Below are 14,514 nucleotides of genomic sequence, written 5' to 3'. Positions count from 1 at the left end.
CCAGCCTGTATGATTCCCCTGAGGTATTACCTTGCCCTCCCCACCCCCATCCCCGCTAGAACGGAAGCTCCACCAGGGCAGGGATTGGGATATTTTTTTTTCTGGTTTTATTGAAAACTAATTGACATACATCACTGTATAAATGTAAGGCATACAGCATGATGGTTTGGTTTACATACATTGTGAAAAGGAAAAAAATGTTCTTCTGGTGAGAACTCTTAGGATTTACTGTCTTAACAACTTCCCTGTGTATGGTACAGCTGCATTCATTTTGGTAGTCATATGGTACATTACATCCCTAGTACTTAGTTATCTTATAACTGGGAGTTTATATCTTTTGTTTTTCTTTTTTTGCAGAGGAAGATTCGCCCCACGCTAACATCTGTGCCAATCTTCCTCTTTTTTTGGTATGTGGGTCGCTGCCACAGCATGGCCACTGACAGATGAGTGGTGTAGGTCTGCGCCCTGGAACTGAACCTGGGCTGCCAAAGCAGAGCACGCTGAACTTAACCACTAGGCAACCAGGCCAGCCCCTGGAAGTTTGTATCTTTTGATCGCTTTCCTCCATTCCCCCTCCCTGGACCCTCTGCCTCTGGTATTGGATCCTTTTCTTTTTAAACAGATGTCTTCCAGACCCTAGAACAGGGCCTGCCACACAGTAGCTGCTCCGTTAATATCTGTTGAGTAAAAGGCACAGAGGTGGAGGGTCTGTTAACTGCTTTCTAGCTGCTCACTCAGCCAGAAAGCATCAGAGCCTGTCAGCCTTGTTCCAACCACCAGGCTTCTCTGCCCCCAGACCAAGGCAGACATGGTCCCCGCCCTCCGAGATCCCACAGATGCCAACTCCCAGACCAGGCTCAAACCGAGGAGGGCATCTCATAGGCACCCCCTCCCCACGGGTGTCCCGAGAGGGAGCTGAGGCCTGGAGTGGGAGGCAGGTGAGTGGTAGTGCCAGGAGAGGAACCCAGGGCTCCTGTGCCCACACAGCCACCCTTAGTTCAAGGTTCAGCCCCTTGTTCGGTAAAAAGCCCCCTCTGTTCACTCAAATGGCACAGACTCCTTGGGCTCAGAGGTGTCCATCTCCCACAAGGCCTCAGGCTGGCCCCAGCCTCCAACCACAGCAAGAGGGGCCCGGAAAGCTCAGTTGTCACTTTCCTCCATTTTACATCCGAGGAAACAGTGGTAGCACGTGAGCTGCAGGTGAACTCGTTCTCCTGGGACCCCATCCTAGCCTTTCTTCTGGATGGGCCCCCAAACCTGCTTCAGGAACCCTGGCCCCGGACCTGTGGGAGGCCCCATCTTCGGTGGCGCTTCAGCGTGGCTCAGTAGTTCTTTCCTTGCTGCCCCACAGCAGGTTTCCACCAGGTGTGAAGGCTCCCTGCCCTTCGAAGGCTGACATGTCCCCGATATTTCCACTGCAGAGCTGGGACATGTTAGCTGGATCAGCGAGGAGTAAGATGGGAACAGCATGCCAGGGCCGCTGCAGAACCCAGTCTGCCTGCTCTGCCGCCTCCTTGCACTAGGCCACGTCCCCTCCTCTTGCTGAACCTCAATTTCTCCAGGAGTAAAGCAAGGGGACTGGATGGATGATCTCTAGAATCCTCTTTTTTTTTTTTTTTTTTTTTTGAAGAAGATTAGCCCTGAGCTAACTACTTCTGTCTTCCTCTTTTTTTTTGCTGAGGAAGCCTGGCCCTGAGCTAACATCCATGCCCATCTTCCTCTACTTTATACATTGGACGCCTACTACAGTATGGCGTGCCAAACCATGCCATGTCGGCACCCGGGATCTGAACCGGCGAACCCTGGGCCACTGAGAAGCAGAACGTGCAAACTTAGCCGCTGCGCTACCGGGCCGGCCCTCTAGAATCCTCTGACCATGACTGACTGCCAACCTGCCTCGCCAAAGCTCTTGGCACCCTTGGTCCACTCTTCGGGCCGAGTCGGTCAAGGCGAGCGCACTCCTGTCTGTTGCTTGCGAGTGGCTGGCCACGCTGGGTTGGGCTTTATCCCCCACCCAACCCTGGCCCTGCAGGCCCTTGCTCATGACCTGGCCGGCCGCTTCCCCGCACTGGCCTCTGAGGGAGCCCTTTCTGTCTCTCAGAGCTCTTGTGGGCACCTCCAGAGAAGGTAGGAAGAGAGAAAGCCGTTCGAGGAGTAGAAAGGCTCCCTTGAAGGCTGGGGTGACAGTCCTTTCTCTCCAGTGTCTGGGATCTCAGCAGGGGGCCCAGCCTGGGCTTCTCTGCCATCTGCAGTGGACATTGGGAATGTGACACCACAAGGGAGGCCCAGTGAGGGCCACTGAGACAGGAGGGAACTCGCTGGTGACCACTTTCCATATGTGGCTTCGGTGGTCATGACAGCCCTGGCAAAGCAAGGCTATTATCCTCATTTTACAGACAAGGAAACTGAGGCCCAGAGAGACCAAGGACCTTATCCAAGGTCACACAGCTAGAAGTGGCAGAGCAGAGATTTGAACCCAAGCCTGTCTGGGACTTGGACCACCTAGGAAAATCCAGGAGCTGTGGTCACCACTGGCACATGCCGCAAAGCTTGGGAAGCTCCCTGACACTTCAGCACTCGGCTGTTTCTTATTTATACCGCCTGCCCACTTCCAGAATTTGGAGTCAGCTTCCCAGAAAACCGTGATGTTAAAGGAATAGCAGAGAATCAGAGGCACAAAGCTTTGGAGGCAGCAGAGGTCTGGCGGGACTGGGGTGGGAACGTGCGCCAGCTCCCGCTGAGAACTGGGCAGCGATGGTGTCACAGAGCCTGGTGAAGTCCCCCAGTTGCTGGGAGGCCCGGCTGTTTGCAGCTTCCAGCTTGAATGAGTGCTCACAAGGTGTGTGCTGAAGTGAAAGTCACTCCTTTCCTGCTTGCACCCGGGGGAGTCCCCACAACGTCGCAGCCCCCAGTCCATGCCCAGCATTCAGTTCGTCTGGAACCTTCCCCTCAGCCAGGCTTTGTTTTCTGGCTCGCGGGTTCCTGTGAAGTAACGGGAAGAGAGAGCGTCGGACTTGGTGTCAGAGACACGTGGGACATCGAGTCTGTCCCACCTGGGGATGTGACTCGCCCAAGGGATGTACCGCTGAGCGGCAGCTTCCTCAAATCTGAATCGGAGCCACGGGGCTGGTGTCAGCGTAGCGTCCATTCTCCCTTCTCCCGCCAACAGCACCCCGATGCCCTTGGGGAGTTGCCCTTCCCCACCCTCTGGTTAACATGGGGCTGACCCTCTCCCCTGGGCTCCACGAAGGGCCTGGACCCTGGCCTTGCCCATCTCACCTTACCTCCTGGCCACAGTGGCTGATATCAGGAATCAGCCACATGACTCGAGCCAGACCAGGAGAGCCAGGCCTGCGACCTTTGTTGAAACTTGGGAAAGTGGCAGGGGGTGGAGGGATGTGTTCCGCTCCTGGGGCAGCTAAGCTGGTGTCTCTGGTGGCCATCTTACTACCATGAGCGGGCCCTGCCTGAGAGTGTACCCAGCCCAGAAGAGAGCACACAGGATAAGACATTGACTCCTGATGACATTGTTTGGGCATCATGATCCAGCCATGCCTGAAGCTGGTATGCTCTAGACTTGTTAGTATCTTAAGCTTGACTTAGATCATTTATAAAACTAAGAATCCAGAGAACCCTAATTTCCCATCTTTTATTGAGACTCCTTTGTAAGCATGGGAAATTTTAATCAATTTACATCAGATATTAAGTGCTGCTTCTTACCTGTGGACACAGTCATGAACTTTTTTTTCATTAAAAAAGTATTTCATTAGAAAAAAAAAAATCTCAGGGCCAGCCCGGTGGTGCAGCCGTTAAGTGCCCATGTTCCGCTTTGGCAGCCCGGGGTTCACTGGTTCGGATCCCGGGTGCGGACATGGCACCGCTTGGCAAGCCATGCTGTGGCAGGCGTCCCACGTATAAAGTAGAGGAAGATGGGCACGGATGTTAGCTCAGGGCCAGTCTTCCTCAGCAAAAAGAGGAGGATTGGCAGCAGATGTTAGCTCAGGGCTGATCTTCCTCACAAAATAAATAAATAAATAAATAAAATTAAAAAAAGAAAAAAATCTCATCTCTGTTCTTACACTCCACCATTTTTTCTTTAAAATTAATAATAATGGAATAAAATACAAGCCTGACGATAAGTGAACAAAAATTCATCAAATATTTATTGAATGCCTTTGTTGAAAGTGTAACAGATGTTTATGTGGCTTACTGTGTGCCGGGCACTGTTCTAAGCCCTTTGTATATCTCACTTCGTCAACTCCTTATATTATTAGCCTATTTTACAGATGAGGCATAAAGAGGTTAGCTAAGTCACTTGCTCAAGATCAAGTTCCAGGCCTGGGATGGAGCCCACCCATCCTTCAGTGTCCTTCCCGAAGAGCCCCTTCTCTGATCTCCCCAACAGGAAGTGCCCCGTGCCCACTGCAGATGCCCCCACAGAGGCAGAAGGCCGTCACCCTCCTGCCCTGCCCTGCCATCGATGTGCTGGGCGTGTCCCACACTCCACTGGGTTGAAAACTTGTCTCAGCTTAGCTCAACTCCCATGCGGGCCCATCCATAGTTGCCTGTGGGAAGTCAGTAGCCAGCCTCAGCACCCTCAGCGGCCACTGGCCTCTTTCTCTACTATCCATCATCTGAAGCTCCTGTGAGGTGCGCCATGGAGACCAGGCCTCAAACAAAGGGGTGCATATGGTGGGGGGTTCTAGAAAGAGGGTCCTCATCCTGGGCAGCTGGAGACCCCTGGCATCTCTCCAACCCCAAGAGGTGTGGGAGGGAATTGGGACAGGAATTGAGACAGCTAGCATGTATCAGTGCACTAGCTCGTCCCAAACCAGCCATGCGACCATCCCCTTCCTGTGCCTCAGTTTCCTCACTGGTAAAATGAAGAGGCTGGTTAGGGAGAGTCCCCCAGGAACCCAGGTCCTGTGGGAATGAGTAAAGCAGAAGTTTCTTTACTTATCCAAGAAGGTTTTGGGGTTCTCAGCAAGCTGCCTACTGGACTTCCATTCCTTTATTCATTAATTGAGCACCTATTATGTAGAAGCAGTGCTTGAGGCATTGGGCATGCTTGAGGGACCAAGACAGGCAGGAATCCTGCTGCCCAGGAGCTCAGTCTGCAGCTCTGGTTTTGGGAGGCCTCCGAGCCTCCACCCACGGGGCTGCAGGCTTTGAACTTCTAGAGCAGGCCCTTCTACACTGGGTGCGGAGAAGGACTGAGGGCTTAGAGGAGAGAGGTGTGTCCTCCCTCCAGCTCTGCCCCCTCCCGCAGGGCCACCCGGCCTTCTGGGCATTAGTTTCCTCACCTTCTGAGCGAGAGGTTGGACTGGACGGCCCTGAAGCCCGCCCTGCCAGCCTGGGAGGACATCCAGCTCTGCGGGGAAGCCTGCACAGCCATTCCTGGTTAAACATTACCCACTCCGTGTCCCTCCCTCCCTGTCGTTCCTCAGGCAGATGAAGCCAGAAACGCTTCCTTCTTCCTCCAGGGCTCCGGCCTCCTGGGAGGGCCCAGAACGCTTGCTGGCTGTCTCTCTGCCACTTGAAGCCAGGGTCTTGAGAGGGGAAGACTAGGGGGTTCAGGTCTGAGGCTGGGGATGGTGGGGGGGGGGGCACGTGGGCCCCAGCCACATCCCCCCAGATGTTTTTTCTTGGTTACATCATGCGTGGGGTTGGCCCAGATCCCTCCCCGTGGAGCTCATGGACTGGCTTAATGAGCCCCTTGGGTGCCCGCCTCAGGCAAGATGCCCCGGCCCTCATGGTCTCTGGAAAACAAAAATAATTCAGAGAAATTGGGGCTGCTTCTCTGCATGGTGTGCCGCACTTCAGCCTCTGTTCCCAGGCCCCTCACCAGCAAGGAGGGCCAGGCCCAGCTGTCAGGCCCAATCTTGCCCACCCAGGCCTTTTAAATTATGAGCCTGCATTAATCCTGCGTTTCCATAAATCTCGGGAATGAGAATGGATTCCAGCTGGATAGTGCTTTACAACACTGTGTGCAAAGAGCTTTCTTCCCATCCCGTTCTGCTTCATCTTCAAAACAACTTTGTAAAATCAGTCTGATTTCTTTGTCATCCCCAGCATACACTGAGAATGCTGAGGCTCCAGGCAATGGACCTGGTGAATAGAGTGCCAGGAGTCAGTCACATCTTCTGACTCTAAAGCCCAAATGGTTGCACAGCCGGCGCTAGACATAGCAGGGAACCCTTACTCTCCATGCCCTACTCGTGACAGACATCACTAATCAATCATGGCATGGCAGACATTGTTAATCAATTGCAGTGCTCTTTTCTAATAAGCTCAGAGGCTGCTGTGAACTCAACACAGTACTCCAGGACACCATTACTTCTCAGAAGATCAGACCCACAGTATCTGCCATTCCTGTGATCTCACACCATCAGTCTTAAGCCCTGAGGATGCAAGTACAACCCCCAGATGCTCTTGTCACCAGACCACAGGAATACATTGCTCATCAGTTGCCATGAGGTTCTTGGAGAGGGCTGTTGGAGAGGGCTCCACCCCCGAACAGATGTCCCTCACCAGCATGGTCTCTCTCAGAGGGACAACAACTGTGCAGGTTTGCCTGGGGCTGTAGGGTTCGCCAAGTCTTTAATAGAAGTTTTATTATGAAACACTTCAGGTGCCCCCCAAAGTGTAGATAGAATGTAATCACAGAGAACTGTGTTCCCACAGTCTCAGCAACAAGACACCAGACGCAGCTGAAGTCCCTGTGTGTCCCCCTCAGCCCCCCACTGAGGCCACCACTCTCCGAATTTTGTGTTTCTCATTCCTATGCACATTTTTATACATTTATTACATATTTATGTACCCATATTATTAACCTTTACAGAAATTAGGTTGCGCAGCTTGTTATTTTCATACACGTGGATGTTGTGGGCTTGTAGGAGCGATGTTAAGCGCAGCTTTGAATCTCCCATCAGGTCATAATTGCAAATATCTGTCGAGCCCTTCCTCTGTACCAGGTGTGGTTTCAGGTGCCTTACCTGCCTTAATTCATCTAACAGTCACAAAAAAATTATTTGTATCCCCACTTCACAGATTTGGAAACAAAGGCATAGAAAGGTGAATGACATACCCAAGTCACATAGCTTGGAAGCTGTGCTCCTGACTGCTGGATGTTTACTGTCTCTACTGCTGCGTGGTCTGTGAAATGAAAACACAGTCCTTTATCCATCCTCTTTTAGGGCCATTGATTACTTCTGCAGACATGCCTCAACATGGGTCTCAGAGGGTTTGGGGGTGCTTGTATTATCTTGCTTGGTTCCTACATCAAGCCTGTGAGGGGATGTTTGTATCATCCCCCACCCTTTCCAGATGAGAGACCTAAGGCTCAGAGAGGGTGAATCGCCTTCTCAGAGCTGCACAGCTCCAATGCACCAGAGGTGGGCTGTGAGCCTGGGCTCCTCCAATTCCAGAGCCCAGAGACACTCTCATATCCCACAGGAGCCCTCGGTCCCCCATTGGCTTCTCCTCTCGGCTCTGTCCCTGGCAGCCTGCCCTCCCTCCCCACACCTGGCCATAGGGCTCCGTCCTCCGGCCACCCTCCTCCTCCCAGAGAAGGGGCCCAACCGGAAGGCCAGTTCATGTTAGGAAATTCCAGCCACGTGAGCCAACCCTAGCCAGGGATTCTGAGCAGCCGGTGGCTTTAGGAGAAACTGAAACTTGGCGTGCCGGGGGCGGAGTGGTCACTGGTGATTTAAAGAGCTTCCACTTCCTTGGGCCCCCAGAGGGCACTGGGAGGTCACAGCGGACGAGGAACACCTCGGATGTGAGCCTCTGCACCCCTGCCCAAGCCATGCGTCTCTGCGCGGGGGACGAGCTGCTGGCCCGGACGGTGAGTACAGGGGCCGGGGCCAGGAATGAGAAGGGGACGTGCCGGGGAGCCCCAGTGCCCAGGCAGGGAGGGATGCGGTCAGAGCTCCTAGTCCCAGCTCTGTGCACATGGGCTGTGTACCGTGGGCTCCACACACGCCCTCTCTGGGCCTCAGTTTCCCCGGGATTGGAAAGAAGGCTTTCCAGCTCTCATATTGCAGATCTAGCCTCCAGCTTAGAACTTGGCCTCTGAATACCGCTCTCTCCTAACCCACCTGTCCTGGCCTCACTGCCCTCACGGGAGCCTTCTCCTGCTGGACCCGGGCACAGAAACCTGCCCCCTTCTCTCACCGCCGGTTTTTCCCCCAGGCTCCAGTCTCCCGGCCCCTCCCCCCAGCACCTGGAATGGGCCTGCTGTGGCAGTGAACCTAGGAGCGTAGAGACCTCAGCCAGGGAGGCCAGGGTCTTGCCTGAGCTCCCTACACTCCGAACACACCTCCCGGAGGGGCCTGTGGAGGGGGGGTTCGGCTGCGGGGTCTCCAACATCCCCTCTTACCTGACCTTCCAAAGCTCCGCACTTTTGGGTTAAATATTTCATGTAAGTTTCATGGACTCCCTAATTTGGGGTCTGGGGGAGGGGAGGGTCGCAGCTGCCAACCTTTGAGTCCACTCTCCTGTCAAAAGGACTCTTGATTCATTCATTCGAGGTTGCAGCCCCCCTACACTTGGTCAGGGAGTTTTGCCTGTTTTGTTCACTGCAGTGTCCCCTCAGTCAGTGCTGGGCACACAGTAGGTGCTCAATAAATATTTGTCAAGTAAGTAAAGATCAGCTTCGGCACAAGCTGGGCACGGAGACTGGAATCAGACCTGGGCCCTGCCCTCACACACGGAGCTTAGGGCTAGGCAACCCAACACCTTGACCTGGAGGATAGCAGACTCAGAAGACAGGGGCTGACCTTTATTAACCCCTGGCTGGGGGCTGGCCTGGGGCTGCCTGCTTTATGGGCTGTGAAGAAGGCACAGGTATGGATGAGGCGGCTCAGCTCAGAGAAGCAAGTGGCTTGCCCAGAGCGACAGGGCCGGTAAGGAGAGAGTGGGTGTGAAGTCAGTCTTGTCTGGGTTCAACCAGCAGGCTCCCAGCTTCCTCGATTGTCCTCCCCCAATGTGAACCGTGAGTAGGACATGTGGGTGAGGCAGGCATTCCGACCAGATGTGCTGTGCCAGCGATGGGGTGTGTGTGCCCCGTTGGGGTGTGTAGGCGCGAGGGGGCGGGGAGCCAGAAGGGCGTGGCTTTATAGACCTCAGAAGGGAGGCCGCAAGCCCCTGCTTGGACCCTGAGCCCCTGCTTGGACCCTGAGCCCTCCGCCTCATGCCCTGCAGGACCCAGAGGAGCATCAGAGGCAGCTGAAGAAGAAACAGAAGAACCGGGCCGCCGCCCAGCGCAGCCGGCAGAAGCACACGGACAAGGCGGACGCCCTGCACCAGGTGGGGGGCGCCTGCCTTCCCGACCCTGACTCCACCTACCTGGCCCGGCCACCTCTTCTCCATCCGCCTATGAGCAGTTTCCCCTACTTTGCCGTGTGTTCCCCGGCCGCCTGGGTTTGGGAGGAGGAAAGGGCTCATCGGCTGAGATTGGGAAATTCCTGGGTGCTGAGTGCACACTGTGTGCCAGATCCACGCTGGGCTCCAGGGACACAAAGGTGCCTCCGCGGCCGGCTCTACCTTCAGGGTGTCCCCAGTCTAGGGAGAGGAGACAGGACGTGGAGGGAAACAAGGAGAACCCAGCACCTGCCCAGCTGAGACATTCTTAAGATGGAGGTCGCTGCCCCTTGCCCCGCAGGTGGAGCTGTGATGAACCACCCGGCCTGTTAGGGTTGTGATGCGGGTGGCCAAGACCACGCTGTGACCGCTCTGGTTCAGGGTTAAGATGGGCTGGCTCTCATTAGCTGCAGATCACCTCCCTCACTGAGCTTCACTGTCCGCATGTGAAAATCGGGATGATAATCCAGGTCCACTGGCAGGACCCTTGTGGAGACTCAAGGAGGCAAAGGAACCCAGTAGGGCAGGGGAGGGCTCCACCTGCACTTGCTTCTTGACCTTGGATGGTATCTTGACCGTGGATGGTAACCTGACCCTTGGAGATCCGCTTCTTCCTCTGTGCAGAGAGAGAGGACACCACCAGTCCGTCCCGGGGGAGGATTAAGAGCTGGGCTCAGACCTGGCCCTCGGGGCTGCATGCACGTTAGTCCTTATAGTGATGAGTAAAATTCACAGTCCTCTGTGCCCAGAGGCCCTGTGCTCTCTGCAACCCTCACCCCTGCCTGTGTGACCTCCTCTCCTAACATCCTGCACTCTGTTCTCCCTGTTCCTTCACTGGCTGAGCACACCCGGCCTCAGGGGCTCTGCCTTGGCTGTTCCTTCTGCCCTCACACAGCAGTCCAGCTAGATCCTCCTTCTTTCCAATTGTTTGGCTTAAATGCCACCTCCTCAGAAGGGCCTTTCTAAACCTTCTGATCTAAAGAGACCTCTCCTTGCTACTCCGCTTTATTTTTCTTGCTAGCACTGACTTTCTATTACATGTTTAGATGTTTGTTGCTTGCCTCCCTCACCAGAGTGTAAGCACCACGAGGGCAGGGAAGTATTCTGTTTCCTGCTGTTTCCCCGTCACCTACAACAGTGCCCGACAAATAGGAGGGACTCAGTAATTCTCTGGGGAGCGAAGGACAGAGTCAGAATAAAGTGTTCTGGGAACACATCGGTGGGGGCAACACACAGGTAAGAGCATCAAGGTGATAGAGAGATGAAGTCTGAGCTGGTCTTGAAGGATGAATAGGAGTTTTCCAAACAGACGAAGGTAAGAAAGGCATTGCGGGCAAATGAATTAGCGCCAGCATGGGGCGAGAGAGCAGCACCCTGGAGATGTCGCGAGAATGAGGACTGATGCCCAGGATGGCGCCTGCCTGGCAGGGGTAGAGACTTCGTGTTTTCCTTTAGTCATTCCTTCCAGAAATGCCTATCGAGCGTCTCCTGTGTGATGGGCACAGTTCTAAGCGTTGACAGCTGTGAGCACAGCCGACCAGATCCCTCCCACGCACCCATCCCTGCTCCCCAGGGCTCACCTTCTCACAGAGGAGCCGGGCAGATGAATGAATGAGTGAGTGAGTGAGTGACTCATTTCTGAAGGTGACTAGAAGACTTTGGAGAATTTAGGTGATGGGTGACCTAATGACATGTTTTAATAACCTCATTCCACCTGCAGAAACCAGCCTAAGAGTGGGGCTGCTGGTACCTTTGAGGCCTGTTAGAACTTTGGGTCCTGAGTAACATTTTTGTGTCATTCAGCCTGATGAGCTGTGGAAATAGTGTTCTTTCTTTATTTTCTCCCATTGTTGTCGTCATCGATGATTGTTTAGAACTGCACGTTGATTATTGTCCCTGTGGGTTCTCAGAACCCAGTGTTCAGTGGATCAGAACCTAACAGATGCTGTTTCGGGGATGCTGAATAGAAAACACCCGTGCTGCCACCCTGTCAAATGGTACCCAGGACTCCTCCCACAGGCCTCAGTGGGCGAGCTCTGGGCACTGGGAAGGTCTGGCGGTGGCTCTAAGTGGCCTAAAGGTGTCCAGGACAGAAGGATGTCCAAGTTGCCACGAGACGGCCACATCGGGATTAGCCCCGAGGGGCTGTGTGCTGCAAGAGTGTCCAGGCAGAGGAGACAGGAAATGTGGCAAGGAAGCGGAGTCCACCTGAGGGACAGGAAGTGAGGGGGAGCAGCTGACGTCGGAGAGATAAACCTGGAGGTGTGAGCTGGGGCTATGACACACATGGGACGTCATGGGAGCCTTTAAAGAGGTTTACTGTTCATTTATTGACACAGTTGCCGAATGGCTCCTCTGGGCCCGGAGAATGGGGTGGTTTTGGGGGGCACCCCAGTTAGGGGGCTGGTGGAGCTCCCAGGTGAGTGGAGATCGCAGGCTGGTAGAGACCCGCTGGCTCCGAGAATTGGCAGTGAGGATGGAGAGCAGGCAGATGTGAGCCGCATTAGGAGGTGGAATGGGGAGGACCTGCTGGTGGTTGTAGGGCTGGCCAGAGAGTAGCCGAGGGGCCCCAGCTCAGACATTCGCATGGTGGTGGTATATTTCCCCCTAAGCTGAGGACCCTGGGGGAGCAGGGAGCATGGCTCATGCTGGGCCCCTGATGCTGGCTGACATCCCCCTCCCCGCCCATCTGCTTCTCCCTCCAGCAGCACGAGTCGCTGGAGAAACACAACCACGCCCTGCGGAAGGAGATCCAGGCCCTGCAGGCTGAGCTGCTGTGGTGGAGTCGGACCCTGCACGTGCATGAGCACCTGTGCCCGACGGGCTGTGCCTCCTGCTTGGCTCCCACGCCCCCCGGCTGCTGGACCCAGGCAGGGCCACCCCCAGGCCGTGTGCCCCACGGACAACACGGCTGCCAGGAGCAGCCAGACCTGTTCCAGACCCCAGGCCACTCTCCTTCTGCTCAGCAACTCTCTCCAGATCCGCATGGCTCCCCTGGCCTCCTCCTCGCCCCTCTGCCCTCACTGTCCCTTGGCTCCACTGCGGTCACTGCGTCTTCGGCCCAGCTCTCCTCCAGCCCTGTCGAATCTGCCTCGCCCACTGGCTCCACCCTGCTGAGACCCTCCTCCAACCTCAGTGCCCTCCTGCCCAGCCCAGGCCAAGCTGCCCCTCCCCAGCCCCTTGGGCTAGAGCACCCCACCAGGAGGAAGCTGGAGTCCTCCTCCCACAGCCCCTTGGCTGCTCTGGGGCTGGCCTGTCTGCAGGACGGGGAGCACAAGCCTGCCTTCTCAGCAGCAGACCAGCAAGGCCTGGGTGTGGATCCTAGCCCCCATCCCCTCCTGGCCTTCCCCCTGCTCTCCTCAGCTCAAGTTCACTTCTAACCCGGCCCCCAGAGCCGGGCTGGCCCCCTGGGCTCAGGAAGCACCCTCAGCACCCAGGCATCTCTTCCCTTGCCACTGGAGGCTCTCCTTCTTGGCTGACCAGCTGGCCCAGGATTTCACCGGGGAAAGGAAGCCATGACAGCATGCCCACCCTCTGCCAGGCCCTGTCACTGCCACTGTCTTATTTCACCCTCAGGGTCATCCTGCAAAATCCAGATTATCACTGCACTTTTTCAGATAAGGAGACAGAGGCTCAGAGGAGCCAAGTGACTTGTCCAAGGTCACATAGCCTTTCCTGGGACCTGAAACACCAGCATCTGTTGTCCTTCTCCTGGTAGGATCCTGGCCCAGGCACCCTAGGGGCTGAAGTCCTGGACACTGAGGTCTGGTGTGAGGAGGTTTAAGTGCTGGGAGCAGGGAGGGGCTCTCCCTTCTGATTTGTGATTCCCAGGGCCGCAGAGCCCTGCTGAAACCTCACCCTGGCTGAAGCGGCTTAGGGAGTGGCCAAGCAGGAGCCCACTTCTTCCCCAGCAGTGTTTTCAGAGCCAAGGAACTGAATCTGTGGGTTGAAGATGGGAGAAGCCTGCGATAGTCCCCCCTGGGATTTCTACAGAACGGGGTACCCCATAGCCATAACAAGGCTTCAGAAACATTCTGCAGGGTCAGCTCTCCGGGCTATTCCCAAATAGCTCCCTGCCTCCCTCCTCCCCGCAAGGCCATGAGGGACTCCTGAGAGCCATTCATGTCGTGCACAAAAGGCCTGAGGAAAGAGCAAGGGGAGGGTCAGGTGCCAGGTTACATTTAAGCAAGTGCTGGTGGCAGTGAGACCCATGTCTTCTCTGGGACCTCCTCCATCCCTGGGCAGCCCCTGACCCCTATTACCCTCGGCTTCTCTGAGCAGCGCCCCTCATTGCTCTTCGGTTTGATGGCAGCTGGAGGATCAGGGGCCAGGACCAGGTGGAGCTCAGCTGCAGTGTCTACTCCAAGGGAGGTTTCTCATTCAGACTCAGGATAAACGCTGTAAGGGACCTGAGACCAGAAACTCCAGCTCTTCACGCAGATTTTCACACACGTGTAAACAGACACTACACTAGTATTTGACCCACTCCAGGATGCTGAGCACAAGTCTTGGCATGTATGTTATGGTAAATAAATTAAAGTGTTTTCCAATTCTTTTTGCTTTGGCCAGTTGTTTAAAGCTCTAGTGTATTATATATTGTTGAAGCCAAAGGGCCTTTGAAAGAAGAGGGAATTAGAATCTCAGAAGTGAGCAATCCCTTGTGGACCTCGTAATCTAATGCTCCTCTCATTTTGCAGACGAGGAAACTGAGGCCCAGAGATGGGATGGACTTGCCCAGGGTCACACAGTAAAAGTAGGTGGGATGGTCGCAGGATTGTGGATGGCGGCAGAGCTGGGGTCACCAGGCAGAGAGAGCAGACTGGCAGGGAAGCCAAGATGCTATTGATTGGAGGAAAGCTGGAGTGTGGGACAAGAGCCAATACATGCACCATGGACCAGGACATGATGGGGCCTGAGGATCCCATGGTCTGGCTTGTGTCTACATACCCTAAAATATGTCAGGCACTGTGCTGTGTTTTACTTGGGTTAACTCAATGATGCTTCTAATAAGTCTGTAAAGTAGGTATAGTTATTATCCCCACTGTTCAGAAGGGGAAACTGAGGCCCAGGGGAGTCAAGTAACAAGCCCAAGGTCACAAAGTTAGGAAACGGTATAGACCTGATGCAACGTCAGGAGCACTTAACCACAGG

At 54.9% G+C, this 14,514-nt stretch overlaps 1 protein-coding gene across 2 annotated transcripts; it reads left to right on the top strand.

The window, feature by feature from the left end:
* The first annotated feature begins 7,050 nt into the window (after positions 1–7,050).
* Positions 7,051–13,913, top strand: BATF2 (basic leucine zipper ATF-like transcription factor 2). Of its 2 annotated transcripts, none has more exons than XM_008532524.2 (3): positions 7,051–7,846; positions 9,205–9,309; positions 12,069–13,913. In XM_008532524.2, exons 1-3 carry the CDS (start codon positions 7,808–7,810, stop codon positions 12,741–12,743), a joined length of 819 nt encoding a protein of 272 aa, XP_008530746.2. In that variant the 5' UTR covers positions 7,051–7,807; the 3' UTR covers positions 12,744–13,913. The 2 variants fall into 2 exon arrangements, with proteins under 2 accessions (XP_008530746.2, XP_008530747.2); XM_008532525.2 differs by having other exon boundaries at positions 7,636–7,846; positions 12,072–13,913.
* The last annotated feature ends 601 nt before the right edge of the window (positions 13,914–14,514 follow it).

The sequence above is a fragment of the Equus przewalskii genome, chromosome 11, assembly GCF_037783145.1.
Source record: "Equus przewalskii isolate Varuska chromosome 11, EquPr2, whole genome shotgun sequence".
NCBI classification, from domain to species: Eukaryota; Metazoa; Chordata; class Mammalia; order Perissodactyla; family Equidae; genus Equus; species Equus przewalskii.
Note: the sequence above shows the minus strand (reverse complement) of the source record. Positions and strands in the feature narration are given on the sequence as shown.